This window comes from Diadema antillarum, unplaced genomic scaffold, assembly GCF_040938485.1.
Source record: "Diadema antillarum isolate AM-2024a unplaced genomic scaffold, OU_Dant_1.0 seq00000163_RagTag, whole genome shotgun sequence".
Taxonomy (NCBI): domain Eukaryota; kingdom Metazoa; phylum Echinodermata; class Echinoidea; order Diadematoida; family Diadematidae; genus Diadema; species Diadema antillarum.
In genome coordinates this window covers 56,738-77,140 of record NW_027271234.1, presented here as the reverse complement: position 1 = coordinate 77,140, position 20,403 = coordinate 56,738, and the positions used below count along the sequence as shown (strand labels likewise).

The 20,403-nt window shown below is 42.1% G+C and overlaps 1 protein-coding gene across 1 annotated transcript in view; it reads right to left on the bottom strand.

Annotated features, from left to right (window-relative positions):
• Window positions 1-474: 474 nt before the first annotated feature.
• LOC139728095 (uncharacterized) overlaps window positions 475-20,403 on the bottom strand; it is a 70,402-nt gene continuing 50,473 nt past the window's right edge. Inside the window, exons 14-23 of the mRNA XM_071639059.1 lie at window positions 19,488-19,649; window positions 17,715-17,924; window positions 16,739-16,895; window positions 15,830-15,981; window positions 13,880-14,592; window positions 6,773-6,971; window positions 6,006-6,171; window positions 5,174-5,352; window positions 4,229-4,410; window positions 475-3,546 (exon numbers count right to left, since the gene is read on the bottom strand). Coding sequence (XP_071495160.1) covers window positions 1,612-3,546; window positions 4,229-4,410; window positions 5,174-5,352; window positions 6,006-6,171; window positions 6,773-6,971; window positions 13,880-14,592; window positions 15,830-15,981; window positions 16,739-16,895; window positions 17,715-17,924; window positions 19,488-19,649 — 4,055 coding nt within the window. The 3' untranslated portion in view covers window positions 475-1,611. The remainder of the gene's footprint in view (window positions 3,547-4,228; window positions 4,411-5,173; window positions 5,353-6,005; window positions 6,172-6,772; window positions 6,972-13,879; window positions 14,593-15,829; window positions 15,982-16,738; window positions 16,896-17,714; window positions 17,925-19,487; window positions 19,650-20,403) is intronic.

Here is a 20,403-nt window from a genome sequence, read left to right as displayed (position 1 = left end):
ATCCTATACACATTATGCAAAAAAAAAAAGAGTAAAAAATTGTTCGATTTGTGGGCAAAATACATAAAATACAAAAAAATTATGGACAGAAAGACCACATGTGTAACTTTCAGAACGAAACACCACTCCCGGTTTCTTCTTTCTAAAATGACGTTAGCGAGTTATCCGTCTCTCATTCTTTAAGTAAATCATTGGCATGAATCAGACCACCTGAGTACTGAGATGTCCTACCAATCAAATATATTTGTGCTGTCAGCATTAATCAATCAATCAATGAAATAAATCAAGAAATATATATATATATATTAAAAAAAAAAGAAAATGTCACACAAAATCATGGCTTGCTAATATCACTAGCTTCTTCAGCAAATCGTCAAACACACTCGGCACTTAAGATCTAGTTGCCACAGGTACAGTTTTTTGAGAACTTATGTCAGCTTCCATCAGTTCTATACGCAAAAATGTAACCTCAGAGCTTTGCCTGGAAGCTGCTGGTTAGATTTGCTCAGTAAGCCATGTGCGATCCAGATGAAATCAATTTTTGTTAGACTGGCTTTTGAATGAGCCAAGGATCAGCCAAGTAACATCGTTTCAGGTCAAGAGCTGTCTGGATAATTTTGTGGTGTCTTATCTTTCTCGTGGTCATTTAAAGTGGAAGAGCATGTACAAATAATTGTAAGTGGAACTGGACCTTTTGTGATATTGCAATTAGTGCAAAGAACAAAATTAAGAAATTGTGTGATGACACAAAATTATGAGCGGAAATGAGGGTGGACAGAATAAGGTCAGAAAGACACAGAAAGTGGGCTGAGGCTCACACGGAACACTGACTGCTAGGAATTGACAGTTTGGGAGAGAGCGAGAGCTAGAGAGATCGCTTTGGGTATTAACCAGACAAAAAAGTTTGCCAAAAACAGTCATCTCGCGTGAACACACAAAATGCCATTAAATCCTCACGTACAGGCATCAGTCAGCCCTGACTTTACAGTGTCATGTGTTCGTATCACTACCACAGAAACTTCGCGGCTTGTAAAAGACCTCCATGATCTATGCAATTCATAGAAGTGAGCACATTTCTTGAGCAATGCATGAAAAACAGTGACATACAAAGGATTGTGGGAAAGTTTCTTGGATCCAGATTATATATTCCAGTTGAGAAAACATTGTATAAGTATGACAGTATGAACATTCTTTCCTACCAATGCTACTTGACCTTCCAGCCACTTGGAAAGTCTTGAGTATTTGACTCAATCTGTTGCAAAAATATTTGCACAGCAAACTTGTCTAAAAATGCAATTATTTGCATCTTGGGTAGAAAAAGTGACACCACGTCACTCTCAAATATATATACTTATATTTATATATATATTCATATTCATATATTCCTCTTCTTGATTTGTATCTCAAGTAGAATGAACAATAATCATATTTCTTACTATAAGATATATCTAAATTCTGCTAATCACAACAATGTTGAACAAATCAAATTTGTTATGTGAGGGAGTCTTCGGTGAAGCCCACAATGCTTTGGCAAGATTAACATGCTAATTAGAAGCAGTACTAAGAGAACCATAGAGTTTGACATGATGGGGAGGAGAGAGAGGTACTGTGTTACACCACTGAGTGCCCCTCTTCTACCTTTGTGCTCTCCTTGTCATCGTCAATGTCAATGCTATGTTCGGGAGATCGGCTAATGGGGTTGAGAACGGGTGCTGATCTCCTGAGCAAAACATTGGGGTTCATCCGCTGCTGCCCACTGCTCGGCTTCCGTTCGTTCTCAAACGACAGCTGTGTGTGTATTTGGTGGCGTCGCTTACGCTGCTCGCCCAGCGACAACTTGATGAACTCGTCGAAGCTTTGGTCTAGGGTCCGCTTGGTGTCGTGGAGGCCAGCCCCCGTGTCTGAAAAGCGGCTGAACGAGTCTGTGTTGCCGATGGACGAAGGGGCGGGCAAGGCCCCTACCGACTGCGAATGTTTGATGGGACTTCCCCCTGTCACGCCCGGCCTGCGTGCCCGGCCCACAGAAGACACTGACTGGGAGCTGGCCACGTGGGACTCCGGAACACTGTCCAATTCCCGTACTGGCGGTATAAAGGTGGAGTAGCTTGCGAGCAGCGACAGGCCGTGCGTCTCCTGCTCCCCTTTGATGGGAGTGCGTACCGCCCGAACCCGCCCCAGGGTGGGGCTAGTAATCACCGAAGGTTGGCCCTCCTTACCGCGACTCGTGATCTCGGTCTGGATGTTGTCAAACATGCGATTCACGTCTCGCGTCACCTGCTCCTTGAGGGTGGGGCTGATCTGGTAGCGGTCCTCCTGCTCTGGCTGTGGGCGTGAGCCCTGCTCACTGCTACTTGTCTCTTCGGCTGACACCAAGCTGGACAGATGCAGGGGACTCTCGCTACTCTCTGTTAACATAGCTTCCATCTCACTCACGCTGCCATTCGAAAGTTTCTCTTTTACTTTGCTCTTTGCTTTGCATTCCTTGGACTCTTTGCCATCGGCCTCATCTTTGCTTCCCAACAATGGACTACTCTCCGTATCCTCCTCCACCTGCCGCTGTAACTTACGCTTAGCCTTATCCCCAGCCCCCGTGAAGAGGTGCTGCTTAGTCCTTGAGTCTGGCTTAGGGTCTTCCGGGGTGGGCGTGGGTTCATCTTCTGAAATGTCCCCCCTACTGTCTCTCCTCAAGGCAGTGATATCTGTGTTGCTCTCAGAGGAGCTGCTAACGCTGCCTTCTTTCTCCCTACCCCCATCGCTGGGTTTCTTGCCGTTGCCCGGATGCACGGCGGCTACTGTGGTCTGCCCTGTGCTGGTCCCCACGCTGGCTGTACTCTTGGCCATTGTCGTCACGGGAACGATGCGGGTGTTGGCTGCGGCCACCACCCCAGGGGGGACTGCTCCAGGGATGGCCTGGGGGGTGCCGTCCTGAGTAGGTTTATTGCTCTGTTCGGTGCCGCTGTCCATGCTGACCAACATACCCGCAAGACTCGTGGACGTGGAGTGCTTGTGACTGCCGGCGCGCTTCCTTGCGGGTGTGTTCTCCCCACTGGAGGTGTCAACGTGGGAGGACTCGCTGCGCATCGTGCCCAGCGACATGTGTGAGTTGTGGATTGACGAACGCTGCGAGGACATCTGCGAGTTCTTCCGCAGCTCCTCGTAGCTCAGGTTGAGATAGTCATTAGCCGGGTCCACCGGCTCTTCCTCAGTCTTGGCCGTCTCCTCCTCCTCCCCCTCCATCTGCAAGGGGTCGCTGCTGGCCTGGCTGGGGCTGTGAGGCGTGGCCGCAGCACTCAGAGCCTGACCCCTCATCTGGAGCACCATGGCTTTGAAGAGCTGCCAGTCACCAAAGGTCATGTCCAGGACAATCTTGAGCTCGTCCAGATCACACTGGAGGAGGACGGGGCCGTTGATGTTGTGCTCAGCAATGCGTGTCTGGTAGCGAGGAATGGAGTGCTTGTCGATGCCATCCAGACTGAGCAGTCTGTCGCAGACATCCTTGACAGTGAGAATACCAGGACTTGGTGCATTCCCAGGACTCTGGAGAATCTGTGTGAGGAGCAGAAAATAAGTTCAAGTGGATCACTCTTTTCCATTGTCACATTTATTTGTTTTTTTTTACATTTGCAAAGTGTGCATTGCTCTCTTTTGTTACATTATCATTTGTACATATATTCTGTATCATACTTAATAATTTGAGCTTTCAAATTGAATTGATAAATGTATCCCCTTTTATTATGAATTTCCCTTTATTGATGGAAATAAAGTATGTGTGAATTGAATTGAATTGAACTGAATTGAACTGAACTGAATTGATTTTAATTGAATTGAAAGTTTGTCAAGAGACTTTGATAATTCTTAAAATCTCTGTCCATTGTGAAACTTTCATACCTACGGCCCACTCTCCTCCTTTCCACATGATATACCAGTCACAAAGGTAGTTATGACTTGGGACGGCAGGGTTGAATGTAAGAATACCAATGTTTTGCTCTAATTTCTCCATGCTGAACAGATCATAGAGCTTTAAGATGCACAGGAATAACCCTATCACACAATCACACTCTTACCAAGAGTCAAAAGCTATCTGACAAATTCACATACACCATACAACACACACACACACACACACACACACACACACACACACACACACACACACACACACAAACACTCACACAATTAGACAGCAGCACACGGTACTTCACAACTACGAATCTACGCATTGCCGTACCTTCTTCATGAAGGGGTTGGACGCCATCATCTGGTAGTTGAGTCTAGAGGGCGTGTCACTGATGGAGGAGTAGACGGAGGCCCTGGACGAGATGGTGGGGAAGGCGTGGCCGAGGCTTTGTGGTCTGGCGATGCTGCCGATGTTGGGTAGCACTCCTGCGGAATCGGCATTGTCCATAGAGTCTGACATAGTCATCCACGGCAAAATGGAAAGAGTGAATATGAGGAGCTGTACTCCCTCTCTACACAAAGAATTTTGTAATGCTAATGTTGGTGATTCATTAATATGTTAACATAAGGATCACTTCCTTTTTCTTTGGGGGGGGGGGGGGAATAAATCTCCCCTTTTTAGGTGGTAGTAATGTTCTTAATCTTCATGTGATTCATGGACTGAGATATGCTTGACAAGGCTTAAAACTTCACCAACTAAATTAGATACTGTATCTGAGGCCACCAAACGATGCCAAAAGTATTGTGCTAGAGAAATCAAAGGGATTCATTAGTCGTTTCTTGCTGGCTTTTTCTGATTAAAGTAAGAGCTGTACTTTCACATTTTCTAGTACGAAACGCCACTGTGAGATAAAATGTAGCAAAAAGAAATATACAACAAAAATAATAAAGGATGCAGAATAGGGTTATCACTTTCAACAAGGCTTACCTGATCTGGACAAAGAACAATTGATATCCACTTCATTTCTTTTGAGGGCTATAAAATGTTTAGATCCTTCTAAAGATTGCTCTCTATCATGTGATTAATATCAAGAGAAAATATCCCCTAATGTGATGTGTTAAAAATTGAAGATGCCATACTACAAAGATTAAAAACATTACACCATTCTATCCAGTGACAATTTGTCATGATCATAGAAATGGCAATCTTCCTCCTTCAAATGAATGGGATGCCAAACCCGTGGTTGCAAGAGCCACCAGGAGGGTCTCAGTTTACCTCGGATCTGTTTCCTGAGCTGAGGGTCCAGGTTACAGGTGCAGGAGAGGAAGTTGCGGATGTCGCCAGCAGCCAGCTGAGGGGCGTGGCGAGCCAGGCAGACCATGAAGCTTCGGTGGTCCTGGTCCATCTCGGCCAGAGTGTCCAACTCGTGGAGACTTTGGAGATCCTCGGCGATCCTGGGAGGATGAGAATGATTAGATGGGGAACAAGTTAAGGCTTGGATGGTCCTGTTAGAGAGGGGAACTAGAAACAAATAGACACTATGATGCCTTCTCCTACCAGTGTATCATCAAGTTTGACAAAAGCCTCCAAGACATGTACTTCATAAGAGATGAGCTATCTCTGCTTTTGGTTTCCATGGATACCAGAAGTCCTGATTTCATCACACCCACACAAAAAAGACCCTCTTCATCAGTGCCTGGGCAATGTGCCTGGGTGATAACGTTTGCTGACTATTGCTGGTCACCTGGGGCAAACCATGAGGGATTAGCATCATTCGCCTGTTTTCGAGCGAACACTATAGTTGTGCGGGACAGACCATATTGTTGGACTCACACCCTCCTCTTTGTGAGGAAGTAACACAGGATGCTTAACATGCAGGAGTTGTGACGATTTCATACACAGGTCCTCCATTTAATGTCCTATCCCAGGGGGTACACTGTTTATGCCTCTTTATAAAGGGGATGGTATGATAACACACAACATTGCTCAGTTTGACACGATAAGACTCAAATCCAAGCCATTTGTTTGCAAGGCAAATGTGCTACCAACCTCACCACCTCACCACCTCACCACCCCTACAGGAAAGGATGAAAGAGAAAACTCTCACCTGTCGCAGAGGAGCTTGAGCGTCACGTCGTCTTCGATGTGCTCCTCATTCTCCTGGTAGTAAACGATGAGGCGAGAGGTGCGGTAGGGCCACCTCTCAGTCAGGTTGATCCAGTGGGCCAGGGTCTGCCACTTGAATGGGATGTTGTTCGCTCTCAGCAGCCTCCCTGCAGAAGATATGTACATCGCCAGATGGACATCACAAGTAGACGTTCAAGCACACGCAAAGTGGCTGACCTGGTCAGTCAGCACTCATTTGGAGTAAGTAAATTCCTTCTGATGGTGTGAGGGTAATGTGATTATTCTAGGCATGATTTCATCCTCAATGATGTATACATTGAAAGAGGTGAACTTGGAATCACGGTAAGAGGTGACCTTTGAATCTCGCCAAACAGCATTTTGGTGGAAAGAACAAAGTTTGATGAGATGCTGTCAGGAAGTTGTCCCCAAATATTTTTTTTTTTTTTTTTTTTTTTTTTTTTAATACTTGCATGATCCCAAATAGTCATGGGCATGTGACTGGCATATTGACATCAAATATTCAATTGTACTTTGTCTGAAAAATGTGGCATACTTGAAACCAATATTTACATTTCTGGGGGGCTTCCTCTAGAATCTCAATCAAGAAAGACTTGATGGCTCTGGTGATCTTAATCGAAGTGAAATGATAATCGACTCGGCTTTTGTGTGCGAGTGTGTGTGCGTGCGTGTGTGTGTTTTGCTGCCCTTAGAGAAAGGAACCGGAAGGGGGGGGGGCGCCCTTCTCACCTGTAATGGAGACAATGTTGAGTAGTCTCCGCATACTACGAGGGCTGAGGTCACTGAACTGTTCGTCCGACGCCAACATCTGGGACAAGTCTTTGGTGGTTGACCTCTGGCGCTGGAGGAGGGGGGCATTCATGGCGTCGGGGCTGCCGTACTTGGGCGGCTGGTCACCGGGCACCGTGGTCACTATCGTCATCTCCGTCTGCTCGGGGAGGGGGCGGGGCAGGGAGGAGGGAAAAGGGGTAAAACAGAGTGATGAGGAAGATGAAAACAAAGGATGAAATATTCTATCAAGCTTTTATAATGTGGACAAACATTTGGTGCTCAGCATGAGAGGTGGAATTCACTGAAAGCTGCTTAATGCTGAACGATAACAACATACATATCATGTATCTATCAGATTACATTTTCTTTGGAAAAAGTCATCAGTCAAACCAAAGGTAATGTGAAACACACAGTCACTGACACATCAGCCCATGTAACTACCATCTGTAATAGTTTTTAGAAAAGGCTGAATCCTAGACAGTTGAGTGTATTCATTGCACACCAAAAACAAAGTGCACTTTGCCCCACGGAGATTTGACTATTCTACACAGCAATCATAACTTTCAAATGAAAAATATTCCAGCAATTTGTTTGAATGAGAGTCACATATCAAACAGAGATGAACTCTGTTCAGAACTTTTAATGTTAAACACACCTGTGATGCCACAATATCTTTGCAGCATTAATCGCCTAAATTCCAATCAATATATATGTTAACGAACATTTCTGATGAAACACAACTAAACGTTCTACAGAATGTTTGGAATTCTAAAGACAAGCTGAAATCTGCTGCCATGCCCTTACACTAGTCTACTTTGTCCTGATGATATTTTACATTACATGCAAAGTGCACACTCCTCGGCAAATATCAAGATGAATTAATGACAATTAAAAAAAAAACACAACAACTGCAAGCTCCACTCTTGGAATGAACTTCACAGCATTTGTGGTGAATGGTATGTGACATTTGATTACAACATACGCATACATACACACACAACAAAAATCATGTTATGATGAATTGTATATATAAACCCATCCACATGAGAACACATAATGAAATGATAGAATGATAGATTTTTTTTTTTTTAGAAAGCAAGGGGTCTCCATTCTGTGGATTCTCGACAAATTTGTCAAGAACACACACTACAGATCAACTATTTTCATGGCATGAAATACTTCAACAGCAGTGATTGATAATGGTAAAATGGTTATAAGAAAATACTCTCGTGAAGAAACAAAACTTACACAAGCAGAAAAGAGTATACAGATTACACAATGTCTAATGTTGAATGCACATGCCATATCTAAAGCCATGTCAAGAGATAGGACGATATGCTTTCTCCGCCTGTCAAAATTTTTGTAAACTCCAATTTCATTTCACCGCACAGTTCTTTTCAATATTTTATTTTTTTTCACACAGCTGAGGAGATTTATATCATAAAACTACTACCTCATGATGTGAAAACTCTCAAAATCTCAGTCTGTTTATTAGAATAATGTAACAATGCATTGATATGGTCTCATTTATACACGAAAATTGCATTTCTAACATCAAGGTCTTAATTTGACATTAGCATATCATTTCAAAAGTTTTGGGGGAATAACATCCAGATAAGTGTGCATTGCTCCAGAGTGCAGAATTGCTGCATGGTTGATGCTGCATTAACACATACTGCTAGCACATAAAGACTGCAATGTTTTGGTTGAAGGAATATTCACATGACAATAGTAGGATAACTAAATCCCACCTGCAGGTGAAAATGCCCTTTAATACCTCTCATAATTTGTCAAAGAACACCCCAAACTTCATCTCAGCTTTTCATCAGCAATCTTTTATATGCACAGTATATACACTGAACCATGCAAGTATGCCTCAAGCATGTGCTAGATTTAGTGCAGAGCATTCCGCTTATGAGTGCATTTCTAAGGATAATTCCTAACACTTACTACCAAGACAATGGAATATGCAAAGTGAAGAAAAAAAAAAACCAACCATACAAACACACTGATTCTCTCAGAGCGATTAGAAACAATATTTTTGTGCTTGTTCAAAAGTACTATAAAGTGCACAAATGTTTGGATAAGAGGTACAGGTTTTGACTGCAACATCCACAAAAGTGTGGTTCTGCCAAACAATGAGCCTGTACCCCTCCCTCCCTCCAAACAATTGGAACTGGCAGCAGCGTAACACCAATTTGACAATACAGGTATTCTGTTTACACTGATATCAATCTTCTGATCACCCTCTTAAACCCCTGGATCCATGGCATTTTGAAGAGGGTATTTTCGGCAGAGTCCACAGGTCAAGTACCCTATGAAGTGTTGAAAAAGTTCAAAATATGCCAACAAATTGTACTCTAAAAATTGTTGCTCTTGTTGTAGTTGCTGTATATTTGTGTGCATGTGTGTGTGTGTGCATGTGTTGACCTAAGCATGATAATCACCATAATATAGCATCAAAATTATGCAACCTATTTTCAGTTTTTTTTATTGTAATTAGTTGAACTGTGCATTCAAATCAAAATTGCATTTTGCATTATCGTTCTGTTTTGTTTTGTTAATATTTTCAGTGACTGTAAACATCTTATTGCTATACATGTACTCAAATATGAAGATTACTGAAAATAAAAGTAGGAGAAACAAATATGATTCAACATCAAATGCACTATTCAGATGTGTCAGTGGAAAAAAAAAATCTTTCACTTTATGACCCTTAGTCAGAAGAAAAAAAGATACTGATGTGACTCAGGAATTGCTAATTGTTGAATCATGAAACTTGTATGATGGTCATGCCAAACATCACAAAACTGCTACACTCTCACATAGCAAGAAAGGGGGAAAAAACAGAAATCAAAGAACGAACCAAAAGATATAGAGAGATTAAGAAAAAAAAATGTATGAAACGGGATAAAAAGAGAGAAGAGAGGAGAGAGAAAGAGGGAAAGAGGAGTAATGGAGATGAGAAAGACAGTGAGGTCATGATAAAGCTAATTACATAAATTTTAAGCGAAACGATGAATGCCACTTGAAATATTCAAACTGCTTGAAAAAACTTCAAAGTATTCTTGTGCTAGAGTATGATTACATTTCCAAAAGTATCTGAATTTTCATGGGCATCTGCTACTAAGACTCCGTTTACTGTGCGAGGCTCGGCCGCGGCAGAGCCGTGGCAGAGCCCGCCTTCATATCAGTGTAAACGCGCTCTGGAGGTGGTCTAGGCCTTTTCTCAGTGTAAACGCAAACTGGGCCAAATGCGCGGCCAAATTTAGTCTGGCTTCCAGACCCTATTTCGAACTATTTCGCTATTCAGGATATTAACCCCCTCAACGTCGAAAACTAGTATAGTTTAAGGTGGTCTTGTCCTGCAAAGGATTTTTCCTTCGGCAAAGGCCTTTGCCCAAATGGCGACTTCGTCGCAACAGAATCCAGTCGGCAAAGGGTCTGAAAACCAGACTATACCAAATTGCGTTTGTTTACAAGCAGAGCGCCACTACGACAAAATATTGAAAGGTTTGAATTAAAAGCACGGCCGAGCCCGGCAGTGTAAATGGACAAAATTGCGGGGCTCGGCCCCGCAATTGAGGCTGGGCTCTGCCACGGCTCTGCCGTGGCCCGGCCCAGCCCCGCACTGTAAACGGGGTCCAAGCACATCTGACCCCATTCATCTCCCCTAAGCTAAGAAATTTCTGGAGGTAAGTGAAATTTGTATGATGGCATGTACATGACTTGTGAACATAAATGGACAGAAATCGTCTCCAATAAACAAAATTTAATAGAATCGGTGTATTCAATCTCATTTCAACTCTATCTGTGGCCTACAAGAACAAGAGAAAGATAAAGAGATGGTAGGTAGAGGGGGAGAGTGAGAGAGAGCGAGTCAGAGTAATCCTGAATGAAATTCTAATGGCCTTTAATGGAATCAACAACATTTTCACACTAAATAATGACAACCAAAGTGACACGTATGTTGACAGTGACATAAGAGATGGACTTGAAGAGTAGAGACAACACTACAAAGCAAGAATCAGGGAAGCAGATGCTCTGAAATACGTCTTCCTCCAGAAGTTGAAGAGGCAACTGCAAAGAAAAAGGCACTTTGAGACACACACAGCTTTAGAAAGAGGGGGATGAGAAATCCTTTACCGCAAAAGAGCAGTAGGTACAAATATAGGCAAAGAAAGAGAGAGAGAGAGTGTGTGGTGGAGGAGGAATGGGAGGAGAGGGGGTTATCTTTCACTCGATTGAATGATGGACAGACAGCTATCAGATCACTCTATGGTCATTATGAGTAAAGATATCAGACAACAAGCAGACAAGGATGGGGAGTTGTAAATAAAACAAAAACAAAAACACACAGCTTCAAGGGCAAAATGCTCAATATCCATCATTCGGGGCTCAAACACTCGTGCCAAAGGGGAATAAATCATGACCGCCCGTCAGCATGCTGAACACCAGATCACTGGGAGAGGAGGTACAGTGGATTAGGGGGTCACTTCAGAAAAGCAAAGACATGATGTATTCATTCAACTAACAGCTTTAGTAATCTTTGGGTAGGTAGACTAGATCAAGATGCAAATACAACAGGGCCAAAGATGCAGTCAAGGGGGATGGGGGTATTATCGGCAAGACGAATGGGGGAGGGGATCATTCTCTGCTCTTTTGTCCCGTTTTCTGGTTTGGATCTTCTTCTTTCTTTTTCTCTTCTCGTTTGTTTACCCGTGCGGCCTTTCGTGATGGCTGCGCCTGGTCGGGAGGGCTTGGTGTGGAATCGCTTTCAGGCAGTTCGGGAATGCTAGGGAGGGATAACGGAGGTGCCCAGCGCATCATCTACCGTAGGCGTTTTCAGAAACGGAAATAACGAGTGACGGTAGGAGGGGGGTGAGAAGAAGGCAGAGCAGTGGAGACGATTATTAGCTTGTTTATGTCACTCAACAGAGGCAATTCAGTGAATATCATTATTTGTAGGGTCAGGCGTATAAGTATATCACGTTTGCTTCTGTTCTATCTTTTATTTCTTTGACATGAATGTGCCAGTTAATGAAGGGAACACTCAAACCTCTTCATTTCACCGTGAGACATTGTACAAACTCACACTGAGTAATAAGTCCTCTCACTGTCTAGGGTTTTGTTTCTACCTGATGTACAGAGGTGTAGGTATCATACATCAAGCGCACAAAATTGTATGTTAATTTTTGCCATGTAACAAGCATGATGAGAAAGGAGTAAATAGTGAATTACTTTGAAAGTTCTATTGGTGCCTGTTGACTGTAGGTGGCACAGTCAGTATCAAAATAATGATGACAATAATATTGATGATTATGGTGATGATGATTATAGTGATGACGACGATGACGATGATGATAGTGATTATGATGATGATGATGGTGATGGTGATGGTGATAGTGATTATGGTGATGATGATGATGGTGATGACAGTGATGGTGATAGTGATTATGGTGATGATGATGATGGTGATGACGGTGATGATAATGATGATAGTGATTATGATGATGATGACGATGATGATAGTGATGGTGATTATGATGATAATAATGATTATAATGGTCATGGTGATGGTGATGATAATGATGATTATTATGATGATAGGATGTTGTTAATGCTGATGGCAATGATAGTGATGACAATTATGATGATAACGATGGGACATTGATGCCGATGACAATGATAATGATGATGATTATAATGATGGGATTTTAATGCCGATGACAATGATAGTGATGAAGATGATGATGGTGATGATGATGATGATGATGATAATGACAATGATGATGATGATGATGGGAATGTTGATGAGGATGTTGATTACATTTATTCAAGGTGTGGGAGGCAGGACAAAGGAGAGATGTTGCTACAAACCACACATAGTGTATAGAATAGACTAACTGAAACTTGCTTGACCCTTTGAAAGCATATTTCATAGAACTAGGGAGCAACAAATGCTTGCCTCTCCCCTCCAGCTAAGTTTACATCTAAATCTACCAGGATACTTGCTATCACATATTCTTAGGAAGGTATTGCACGAGGTAGACATATTTTGATGAAATGCATATATCGTGTACACCTGTTCGGTATCTTTCAAGAAACATCTGACTTGTCATTCCCCCTTCCCCCTCCCCCCCCCCCCTCACGTTTCATAATCTGATCCAACAATTTATGTTACCTTAATATATCAGTGCAGAAATTTCCTTCAGTGAAAATTTCTCCAGATTTTCTTGGATTGATTTCAACTTTGATCTGATTATTTCTCCCTCCCCACATATAAAATGTTATATTACTTTATTAAAAACATGAAATGACAAGCATTTACGAGTGCAAGTTTGCTCTGTCCATGAAGAAAGGATGCATTCCTAGAGACACATTTTGCAGGTGCTTTTGATAATTTCATGAACAGAGAAGTGAAGAAAGTATGATACAATACCCAGTTTCTGTTAGTGAAGTCTGTACACTTTCTTTGGTTGTTGTTTTTTAGGGGGACATGTGCATAGAAGAATAGCACACATTGTTAATATTGAGCAGAGAATGTAAATGAAAGGGACTTCACAATTTGTCCGACTCTCACTTTACGTAAATTTGGAAATAAAAAGATAAAAAGAGAAGGAATGCACATATTATAGAGAAGATTTAGCCAAGCATCTGAAAAGAAGCATAAGAAGGAAATAACATACAATTTTTTTTTTGATAAGAAGTTACAGCAAATGAAAGAGTAAAAGCTAGCTGGCTGACAGCCTTCCAATGTTTCTGTATGAACCACAAAAAAGCTTGATTGAGATCACTGCTGCCTCTATCAACTAAAAACTTGTGGTCTTTGAGCATTCTTCACAGAAGTTGGAAGAAGTAAGACATCACGTGGCAAAAATGACTTTGAGGCTAAAGAGTTCTAAATGCACCAATCAATACCACAACGTACGACAGCGACAACACACTCCCACGGAGGACAAGACTGCTGCAAACATGTCGGAGGCTACTGAGAGCATTCTGAGCTAGAGGTTGGAGGGTTTAGAGAATGCGCAGGGGGACATGCAAGGGCCGGGAGACACTTACCCTGGATGTTGATGGTGACACGTGGTTGGCCAGCGGCATCTCCGCGCTGTCCTTGAGGCGGATGCCCACCTCCAGATAGAAGGGCAGGTGGACCAGGTTGCGCAGGTAGTCGTGGCCGCGGACGTTGGACTCCTTAAAGACGTTGTGGAGGTTCTGGTCAATGGCCTTGGTGATGATGTAGGGGTCGATGGCAAGGATGGTGATGTAGGGCGAGTTGGGGGAGTTGGGGGAGGAGAAGAGGGCTTTGATGGAGTCCAGGATGCTCAAAATCTGCTCCTGCTCGCACGAATCCAGCCCGTCGACGATGACCACGAGGCGCGTCTGGACGCCCTGGAAGGCGTCCATGCACTGCACCATGTTGGTCAGCGTCGTCACCTCCTGCTTGAGGCTCCGCAGAAAGTCGTCCGGCTTCGTGTGGCCCGCCTGGCGCGCCTTGCGCTCCATGCGCACCCGCGGCGGGTACACCATCTGGTACACAAACTGCATAAAGTTCCAGAGGTTGAGGATCAGGGACAGCGCCACGATTCCTAGGAGCACCAGCATGGCAATCTTGTGCTTGGTGATGGCGGACTTCTCCGCCTCACCTGCCTCAACAATCTCCATGTGCATCTCCACTTTGACGAGGAGGACCAGTCCTGATAGTAAACAGCCTATCACCAGCATTGTTATTATAAACCTAGGAATGCAGCAGTACCTTTTAAAACGGGATTTGCCTGAAAGAAATGAAGCACAAAAACATGATTAATTCAATAATGCAATAACCTTTTCTCCTTAGGATATAAGAGAGGAAAGTTTACCAAGAGACTAAAAAAGAACAACTCCACACAAAGAATAAAGTGTTAACTGCTAATTTCAATATACGTTAATAAAGTGCTTTACTGGCTATCTACATGTTCTTTCACCTCACTAACAAAATATGCTCACAGATCTTATAGAATGATTTTCCCCCTACTTTATCGTTCAGCATATATGCATAGTTTTGTGGATATTACATGTCAGGCCTGTAGTTTGTTACCTTTCTTGCAAGAAACCTTTACTGCCCCTTTGGTTGCTTATTGCCATGCATGCTGGAGTGTTTTCTTCCTTAACTGGCAGACATATTTGGAAACTACTCATCAATGAAACAAGACTAATCAATCCCCCAACTCCCTGATGCGCCATCATGGCCTTCCTGTATGACTGAGACATGCTGCTACCCCTGAGTGGGCTTGCTAACCTACACTTTAGTTGCATGGAATACTGAATAGATACATGTATGACAAAAGCTTGGCAGGTTCAGTCAAGTGCTTGGGCAGATTCAGATTCAGATTCAGATTCAGATTTATTCAACACTTTCAGTAAAAAACAGAGTAAAAATACAGAAAATTGACAACACCATACTATAACAAGAAAAGAATGATCACAATAAGCATCAGTACTATAACATTACGAATATACAATACATTTCAAAGTGTTCGGAGACAGTCAGAAAGGCTATGCCTTATATAAAAAGTCCTGTCCCCATACTATTTCATTCATAAAATATCAAACTATTGAATGAATACATTTTTTTTAAATGAATTAATACACACATACATACGCACACACACACACACACACACACACTGACATATTTTATAAGAGAAAGTTTATCACACAATTTCGGCATACTGATTTAAAACATGCAATCTTAATTTTCTTTTAAACACATTGGGCACATAGAGGGTTAAACAAAATGTTCTGAAGTTTTGATCTGCAACAAACTCCATTAAGAAGATGAGCCTGACAAGGAGGAGAAGGAATATGAAAAGAAAGAGAAACATGAGAAGAGGATGATGATAAGGAGAAGAAGAAGGTGAAGGAGAAGAGAGAGAGAGAAAAAAACTAAGGAAAGACGTAGAGGATGAGAAGGAGGAGAAAGAGAAGACGACCTGGACAATGAGGACTTGGTCCTTAGCAGTGGATATTTACCCCCATCTGGGGTGGACCGGACCACCCTGTAGAGCCTCGAGACCAGGGTCCCCAGCTCCTTCTCCAGGGACACGCCCAGACTGCCGATGGTCCGGGCCAGGGGCGCGTGGCTGCCCAGATTGCTCAAGTGGAGGTGATCTCCAAAAATAAACCTGCAAACGAGAATCATATTATCGATGCAATTGAATATGAAACTTACGCAGCGTACATCCAGGGAGGACACAGTACATCTCACGCTATTATTTGAGATATGATGGCAGAGTTGAAGAGATGCAAGGATGACATAAGACAGGCAAAGAGTCACTTTCTTAAAGGGATGGTACAGTTTCAGTTGAGCTGGGGCTTCAGATTTCCAACGCTTTTTGATGATGATTTTTTTTTTTTTAAAGATAATGAGAAACCTCTTGTGAAATATGAAAAAGCATTATGATTCTACGGGTAATTCAAAGCTTATTTGATAAAGATTGGTTTTGAAATGGCTGAGATATCCAAAACAAAGCAATCCAATTCGTTTTGTTTTACTTTGTTTTGGGTATCTCAGCCATTTCAAAATCATTCTTCATCAAATAAACTTTGAATTCCTCTTAGAATTGTATGCTCTTTAACATTTCATAAGTTGGTTTCTAAGTATCTCACAAAAATTTTAAAGCTGAATCATCACCTCAACCAATACTATGCCATCCCTTTAACACATCACATACCCATGAATGGACAACTGAGAGTGTTTAAGGTGACTGTAAGGATTAAACCAGTGAGTATTGCTCTCGATAAGTGTTCTCCTTTGTCTGGAGTACGCGTTTGCTAATGACACTGATCAACGGTTTGTCAGAGCATACAAGAATCCTGTGTCAATTTATAAATTCGTTTGAACGTGCCTTGCTCTGCGGTCACAAGGTTCTCGCCACTCACCTAACTGGCAAGACTTTGGCTGTCCTCTCGGAGGAGACAGGAGGATTGCAGTAGCACAGCGCCATCACGAGGCGGAAGTAGTTGAATTGCCGGGCAAGCCACTTGCTTAGCTTGCCCGACCCCCTCCATTTCTGACGATGACCAAAGTATACTAGAGCTGCAACGGAGGAGAGAAGAACAACGCATCTGATCTTGTATTTCCATGCATATTACAGAACATAATTATTGCACAAATGAGTGGGAAAGGATTACAGGATGACACAATAATAAACAAAAGAAGTATTGAATGATGTAGTAATTAACAGCATTCCTTGGCGATTACACACTGGATGTGCACTATCCCAGCATAGTTCTGCTGTCATATCATATTCATTAGCAAGACTATATGTGATAAATTTGGGGTAACCAACCTCTTGATAAGTGCAACCCTAGACTTACATGGATGATAAACAGTATCATGATCTCTATCACAGAGAACCAAAAACTGTCAACAAGCAATCAACGAATACAATAAAATCTCACTTCACACTCAAATTGCCATGCACATAACTATGTATGTTCCTTATTCCCACTCTGGTCAGCAACACAATCTTCTTTCATAAGTTGAAAGTCAATGCAATGATTGACACCATTCACAGCTTCCATCAATTGATTTTAAGAGTGGCACAATAGAAACATTCAACACAAAAAAACCAAAAAAAACACAACAACAAACGAACAAACAAACACACACACACACACACACACAACAAAAATGACCACAACCACAAGCATAATCACTAATTGGCAAACTTCTGCATAAACATTCCACACAAAAATAAAGATGTTTACTTCAATATCATGATAAAATCATCATCATCATCATCATCATCATCATCATCATCATCATCATCATCATCATCATCATCATCATCATCATCATCATCATCATCATGGGAGATTAGAATACCTCCACACCAAAAGCCTGGATACTCACCTAACAAGAAATATAATAAAAGAAAGACTCCTAAAGCCACACCCCCTGCTAGACTGACGGCACCTTTAAAGGTGTAGCCCTCCATGGCGAAGGGGATGAATAAAACCACTGCACCTATAGCTAGACCAACCAGGGCACACAGGATGAACACCCAGCAGGTGAAACGAAACATTGGCCGGAAGTCCTGACGGGCAAACTGGAACATTTCATCTGTAACATCCAGACCAGTAAGATAGTGATACATACAGACAGACAGACAGATAGACAGACACACAGACAGACACGCAGAGATGGGAAGGATGGATGGATAGAAAGATAGATTAGGAAAAGGAGAGGGTGGATGAGAATTAGCAGTCAAGCCAAGGTTGAAATGCCTCACATTTTCGTTACATATTTGTGCCGTCATGTAGTAATGCTTTAATGGAATTCAATTCCAAAATTTTCCTGGGGAAAAGAGTCTTTCAAGTTGCAAATGAGTAAGCCAAGTCTTTATGCATTCTTTGCCAATTTGAGGACAGTAGATAACTAGAAATGTCGCTACAGCGACTGGTTATACCCCCGCCAAAACAACATTTCATAAGCTTTGGTCAAAACAACATTTCATAAACTTTGGTCAAAAAACTGAGGAAGTAGTTAAATCCGCAAGATCTTTCCTTGATCTTCTGCCATTAATATGCCGTTACCATGGCAACGTACTTTCGGGTACTGTCGAAAAATGCGTCTTGCACATCTACAACCAAAGGCACACATCTGTACCAAGTTTCATGGAAATTGGGCAAAAACTGAGGAAGTAGTTTGCAACACAAAATTTTCCATCATTTTGGCTCATAATATGTGAGCTGTTACCATGGCAACATACTTTTTGTCACTGTCAAGAAATGTGTCATGCTGACCTATATCCTAAGACAAACATTCAATATGAATTCCATGAGAATTGGAAGAACACTGATGAAGCAGTTTTGCCATGAAGCATTTTGCCCTATATTTTACCAATAACATGCCGTTACCATGGCAACGCACTTTTTGCCACTGCGGAAATATGTGTCTTGCACATTAACATATTCAGATGAACATCTATACCTAATTTCATAAGAATTGATCAAAAACTGTGGGAGGAGTTCGCGACGCAAGATTTGTACCCATTTTTGCCCATAATATGCCGTTACCATGGCAACATACTTTTGGGTACTGGCAAAAAATACGTCTTACACATCTGTGCCAAGTTTTATGGGAATCGGTTGAAAACTGAGGAAGTAGTTCGCGACGCAAGATTTGCAACGGACCGACCGCCCGACCGCCCGCCCGACCGCCCGACCGACTGACCGCCCGACGATTCCTATATACCCCCTTCAAACTTCGTTTGGCGGGGGTATAATGATAACAAATCAAAATCAGCTTTCCAATCAAATTTACAAAGCAAGTAAGCTTCAAAGGGACTTGAAATAAAGAAAACAACCACGAAAGGAGCAAATCTTCCAAGATCCGTGAACAAAATCATTTTTATCATGGACTATCTTCTAATTCTGTAATTCCAATCAACTATTTACAGGCACATTAAGATACAAATATGAACTATGAAATATGAAAAAAAAAATTATTTGTTCCTTGTGTCATTCTTAACCTTTCCTGTAAGTTTCTCAACTTTTTGAGTTATTTTGCACACAGACAAACAAACAAACAAATGCCGATGGAAACATAATCTCCTCCCTTGGTGGAGGTAATGGTATCAAAAGAAAGATGGAATTAAGTGATGGCAAATGACTGCCTGCCTACCTTGCAGCTTCTTGAGGATGAAAGACTTGCCGCTACCCCAGCGTGCGTACAGACCGACGGTGACCGGAGGCAGGAGGGTTGGCTCGCTGAGGATGTCTGCCAGAGAGCTGCTACATAGGTCACTCAACTCATTCTCAACCTCATCACTGGGGCTGAAGCTCCCTACGGGTGAGACATGTAACAAACACTCCCAAATCAGAACATCTCGAGAGGAACCTTCTTTCAAAAAGCACAGACTTATTCGTTATTCTAGACGGAAGAACCCAAATTTTATGGAGAAGGAACATTTGCATATAATGCTTTTACTTTATGAAGTAATCTACCCTAGAATCTAAGACAAATTACTAACATCAATAAATTCAATTCTGCCTTGAAAATGCATCTTTTTACAGTCTCATCAAACACGAAAATCAGTACTATTGCAATTGCAATTGACTATTCGATTATAGTCTTTCCTTTTCTGAAACTCATAGGGACAAACAGTGTATACACTATGTGTTACGCGCTATATAAGGCGTTGTTGATTATTATTACTATTGGGTGCATTGGTAGGATGTACTAAATGAATGGTTTTGAGTAAAGGCCAAGTTTGAAAAAGAAAAGTATCACACTGAGAGGTGATAAATGGCAACCTTATTCCTTAATTATTTGTCACTGGATTTCCAGCATTGAAATCTGCATCAAAGAACTGTACATTGGGTATAACAATGTGCCTCAGTTGTCTAAGAGGAAGGCAATGGCGACACTGTAGGATTAAAGGGATTAGGTTATCTCTATCCATAATCACATAGCTTCCAGATATCTCTGTCCATCGGTAAAGACAGTACCATAAAGGTTAAAGAGAAACAAAATGAGCAAAAAACAAACAACAAACAAAGAAACAAATAAAGAGTATAAATGACCGAAAGGCGGACTT